This window comes from Grammomys surdaster, unplaced genomic scaffold (genome assembly GCF_004785775.1).
Source record: "Grammomys surdaster isolate TR1022 unplaced genomic scaffold, NIH_TR_1.0 373, whole genome shotgun sequence".
NCBI classification, from domain to species: domain Eukaryota; kingdom Metazoa; phylum Chordata; class Mammalia; order Rodentia; family Muridae; genus Grammomys; species Grammomys surdaster.
Window position 1 is genome coordinate 6284761 of NW_021604792.1, and position 4892 is coordinate 6289652.

The 4892-nt window shown below is 43.7% G+C and overlaps 1 protein-coding gene across 2 annotated transcripts in view; it reads left to right on the top strand.

Annotated features, from left to right (window-relative positions):
* The first annotated feature begins 616 nt into the window (after positions 1–616).
* Positions 617–4892, top strand: part of Gprc5d (G protein-coupled receptor class C group 5 member D) — a 12145-nt gene continuing 7869 nt past the window's right edge. For both annotated transcript variants that reach the window (XM_028781078.1, XM_028781079.1), the window contains exons 1-2: positions 617–720; positions 1898–2835. In XM_028781078.1, coding sequence (XP_028636911.1) covers positions 1941–2835 — 895 coding nt within the window. In that variant the 5' untranslated portion in view covers positions 617–720; positions 1898–1940. The remainder of the gene's footprint in view (positions 721–1897; positions 2836–4892) is intronic.

The following is a 4892-nucleotide window of genomic DNA, read 5'->3' on the forward strand; positions in this document are numbered from 1 at the left end:
TGTGTGACCTTGAATTATGAATTCCTTCATCTCTGGACCTATTAATGCCCAGATGCAATGAGACCCACAGTAAGTGTGTTAATGGGGATGGGGAGAGTAAAGATAAAGATTACAGAATGGTTGGTCCAGGAAAGAGCCCACTCACAGTGGGTGGCCAGGGTCTCTGGAGTGATTGCTGAAAGACAAGGAAAGAACAGAGAAAAAAGGATTGCCCCTAATTTCACAATTTTATCCACCATCTATTTTAAGGGCAGGGGAGGTAAAATTGCCCTTCCACATGCCTCGGAGAAAACCCTGGTGCTTTGTTGAATGAAAGCTCTTCAGACTCTTAGGATTAAGATCAGAGTTTGGGGGAAGCCCTGAAATAGAGATTAGGCATCCTCCCCATAGCTTCCTAAGTGCACTGAGATATACTGTAAGGAGGCAGATTTCACTAAAGTCACACCTCTCTGGGGCCAAGGCACCTCTGGTCAGCAGTAAATAATTGTCCTCACCAAAGAAATCTGGGTTAAAAAGTTGCCTTGAAACTGGACTAGGTGTGTCTTTCTGTCCTTCCGGTTCTTTTTATAGACTCTTCTGGAACCTGAGTGAGGTCCTGCAGGTCTTCCGCCCATTTGAGGAGAGATTAAAGCACCTGAAAGTGTCTCCTCCTTACTCATTTGCAGCCACAGCTTCCCCACCAGCACAGCCTCAGAGGCTTCCGGAGTAGACTTGGAGGAGGTGAGTCCAGGGGCCTTGGTGTCAGCCTTGACTGGGATGACCACTCCTGACCACTGAATTTGGAATAGCTAAAAGGGACCAAGGCTAGGAGTACTCAAATGCAATGTAGTATTGTATGTTTGTAATTTTGCTGGTGTTGTTGTTGTTGTTCTATTTTACCAGAATCAACATGGGGTTATTTTTCTAGGCCACTTCAGCTAAGTCAGGGGTTTTAGTGTTAAATATCTGTAAAAGTTACTAGAAGGTAGGTGGCTTTTGTATACTCTTTTGGTGAACAAATGACAGGTGTTTAATAATAGCTCTTTGCATTGGATTGACTTGAATTAAAATGAAAGAGAGTCATTGAAATTACTGGAGAACAAGGCTTGCTTGACAGCTTTATTTTTTTTATTATCTATTGGTTATTTTATTTATTTACACTTCAAATGTTGGCCTCCTTCCTTCCCGATTTCCCCTCTGCAATCCTCTCATCCCATCCCTCTCCCCCATTCCTCTATGAGGGTGCTCCCCCACTTACCTCCCATTCCCACCTCGCCATTCTAACATCCCCTTACACTGGGGTATCAAACTTCCACAGGACCAAGGACCTCCCCTCCCATTGATGCCATTTAAGGCCATCCTCTGCTACATATGCAGCTAGAGCCATGTTTGAAGTTTGAGATAATCCAGTCCAGGATGCGTTGACTTTCTGGAGCCAGCTACAACTCAAATCCTACCCATCAGATAAGAAGATTCTGTTTGCCTTCAAATGGCCTTTGGCAATTCTGATATGAAATTAGATGAATTATCTGGAGTCCCCAAGTAAAGATCATCCTAGTTTTGCTCTTCAGAGTATGAAACTGAGTAGTTTTGAAGGTTTTAGGTCAGCCTTCTAGTTTCCTTCCTTGGTCTCCGGTACACAGCTATTATAAACCCAGAGTGGGGGGGGGGTAACAGAGACGACGGCAATTCTACTTTTGTAGACTTTATTTGTAGCTATCAGATCTTTATCCCACCCAAGAAGGCTGCTGTTTAGATAAGTGTTGAGAGAGTAATAAAACATGACTCTCCAGTGTCTGGGTGGCTATCCAGTAAAGCCATTCCCTGCGCATGCTCAGGGGTCTTTATTTGGACTGCCAACAGGCGTTCTTGTGGGCGGATATAAAGTCACGAGTTATCTTGATCTTTTTTCTCACAGGAGACCAGACGTCCATTCTCGTGAGGTCTACCTATAAGTCACCATGTATGAGGACTGCGTGAAGTCCACAGAAGACTATTACCTCTTCTGTGACAATGAGGGGCCATGGGCCATTGTTCTGGAGTCCTTGGCAGTGGTTGGCATAGTGGTTACAATATTGCTACTCCTGGCATTTCTGTTCCTCATGAGGAAGGTGCAGGATTGCAGCCAATGGAACGTGCTTCCCACCCAGTTCCTCTTCCTGCTTGCTGTGCTGGGGCTCTTCGGACTTGCTTTTGCCTTCATCATCCAACTCAACCAGCAAACTGCCCCTGTTCGCTACTTCCTCTTTGGGGTTCTCTTTGCTATCTGCTTCTCCTGCCTCCTGGCTCACGCCTCCAACTTGGTGAAGCTGGTCCGGGGTAGAGTCTCCTTCTGCTGGACAACAATTCTGTTCATTGCCATTGGTGTCAGCCTGTTGCAGACCATCATTGCGATAGAGTATGTGACCCTCATCATGACCAGAGGCTTGATGTTCGAGCACATGACACCATATCAGCTCAATGTGGACTTTGTCTGTCTCCTGATCTATGTCCTCTTCCTGATGGCCCTCACATTCTTCGTTTCCAAGGCCACTTTCTGTGGCCCATGTGAGAACTGGAAACAGCATGGAAGACTCATATTCGCCACTGTCCTCATCTCCATCATTATCTGGGTGGTGTGGATCTCCATGCTCTTGAGAGGCAACCCTCAGCTCCAGCGGCAGCCCCACTGGGATGATGCGGTCATCTGCATTGGCCTAGTCACCAACGCTTGGGTCTTCCTGCTGGTCTACATCATCCCTGAGCTGAGCATCCTCTACAGATCCTGTAGACAGGAGTGTCCTCCACAAGCGAACGTCTGCCAGGTCCCCATCTACCAACGCGGCTTCAGGATGGAGAACCAGGAACCCACCAGAGGTACGTCACAGAAGGCCTGGGGCAGGGAGGGAACTAGATAGGGAGCAAGAACCTAGAGGGATCACAAAGGCAAAGGCCAGATTTTTAGTGAGTCATGTCAAGTATAGAGACAAAGCCTTCTAGAACCAAAAGTAGAAAGTAGGTCCTCCAAAACATAGGCTTTGTGTGGAAAGAACAAGACCAGGAATGGAAGATTTTCAGTGGAAAAGTATGACAGTTACTGAAGCTTGGCCAAGGACGCCATCCATTCTAAAAGGAGTTAACTAAGCCAGTCAGGCAGCGCACACAGAGGAAGATACAAGAGGATCGGGTGTTCAAAGTCGTCTTTGGTGACTAGAGTGAGATAGAGTTTGAGACCAGCTTGAGCTCCATGAATGTCTCAAAAACATCAATAAAGTAAACAAACAAAATAAAACAAGTTAACCAACCCCAGATTAAGCACAGATCAGACCTGACGGTGCTAATTTCTGACCTGTTATTTACCAAGCTCCAATGTAGACCCTGGCAAAAGTGACTAACATGTTAAAAGTTTAAGTCTGAAAGTTAACTTATCCAGATAAAATGTAAAACTCATTCACAGGTATCATCACTCAGTCACGGAGTTCAACAATTTCCGAGTTTCTATTTTACAAACTCTTCACTGTTTATTAAAAAAAAAAAAAAAGATACTTCAAGGTTCTGTTACAAAACAGCAACCAGAAAGACCATTTAATCTGAATTCTAAGTAAAAGCTCAGATGTGTGATCATTAGTAGAAAGGAAACAACTGTTTATGTGACATTTCCTTGATAATTTCAGATCACATGTTTATCCATATATAAAATCAAGCCACCTGTCTCTATTTTGTTAGGGGTTGACATTATCCATGATACCAAAGATGCTTGGTACCATCAACCTGGGGGAAATAGTGGCTAATTTCAGCTATCTGGAAATGTATCAAAACTCATTAATTCCTCTTAGGAAACATCTGACATTATTCATAGCCCAGCAGTATAGCTTCAAGCTTTACATCAATTTTGGTGTCTTAATAGACAACTGATTTCTCCCATTTTCTCTGTATTGTATAACAAAGATGCTATTTTATATATTATGTGGGACACATAATGTTTGCCAGGCTCAAAAACATTTAATAGAAGCTTTCCTTTTAAGTGTGTACACTTTCTGAGTTGCTATCTATAGTTAATTACACATTCAAATTAAATCCTGTCCAGATAAATGCATCTATTAGTTCTTTTCAGTTCGGTTGATGGACAGTCAGAAATTGACACTGCATATCCTTCTTACAAAATTAGGCATTGCTGTGGATGCTTCCTGTCAGATCCTTGAGGTTTGTGGGGGATTGCAGAGTCTCCCATTCCTTAAACTTTCTTCCGTAAGTCCCCCTTGGAGATTAGATGAACAGTGCTGGTTTCGTTGTTGCTGTTGTTGTTGTTGTTGTTGTTGTTGCTGCTGTTGCTGTTGTTGTTGTTGTCGTTGTGAAATTCCAAAAAGCAAAATCCCAGAGACAAAGAGGTTCCACAACATCCAAAAGGTCACTTGTAATGATCCCGATTCCAAGTTTCCCCAAATGTTGGGCCTGTGTTTAAAGTTGTAGAGAAGGTACCACTCTGTCTCAAACAAACATATTTCAAGTGTTGCCAGGAGTGGTACAACAGACTCCTAAGCCCAGCACTTGGGAGGCTGAGACAAGACAGCCAGCACAAAGATTGGGGCCAGCCTGTGATCTGAGATGAATTCCAGCCCACATGAAGTACATAGTAATGTGGTATGAAGAACAAAGGATTATGAGGAAAGTCTCAGAGCTTGAAGAAGTATTCGATTCTTAATTTCATCAGAACTAAACTATTATACAATCAAGAGTAGAAAAATCCAGTTCCTCCGATTGGGGGGGGGGGGTACACACCTTTAATCCTAGCACTTGAAAGCCAGGAGGAAAAGAGATCTCTGAGTTCAAGGACAGTCAAAATAAAAACAAAAACAGAAAGAGAGAGAGAGAAACAGAGAGAGAGAGAAACAGAGAGAGAGAGACAGAGGGAGAAAGAGAGAGAGGGAGGGAGG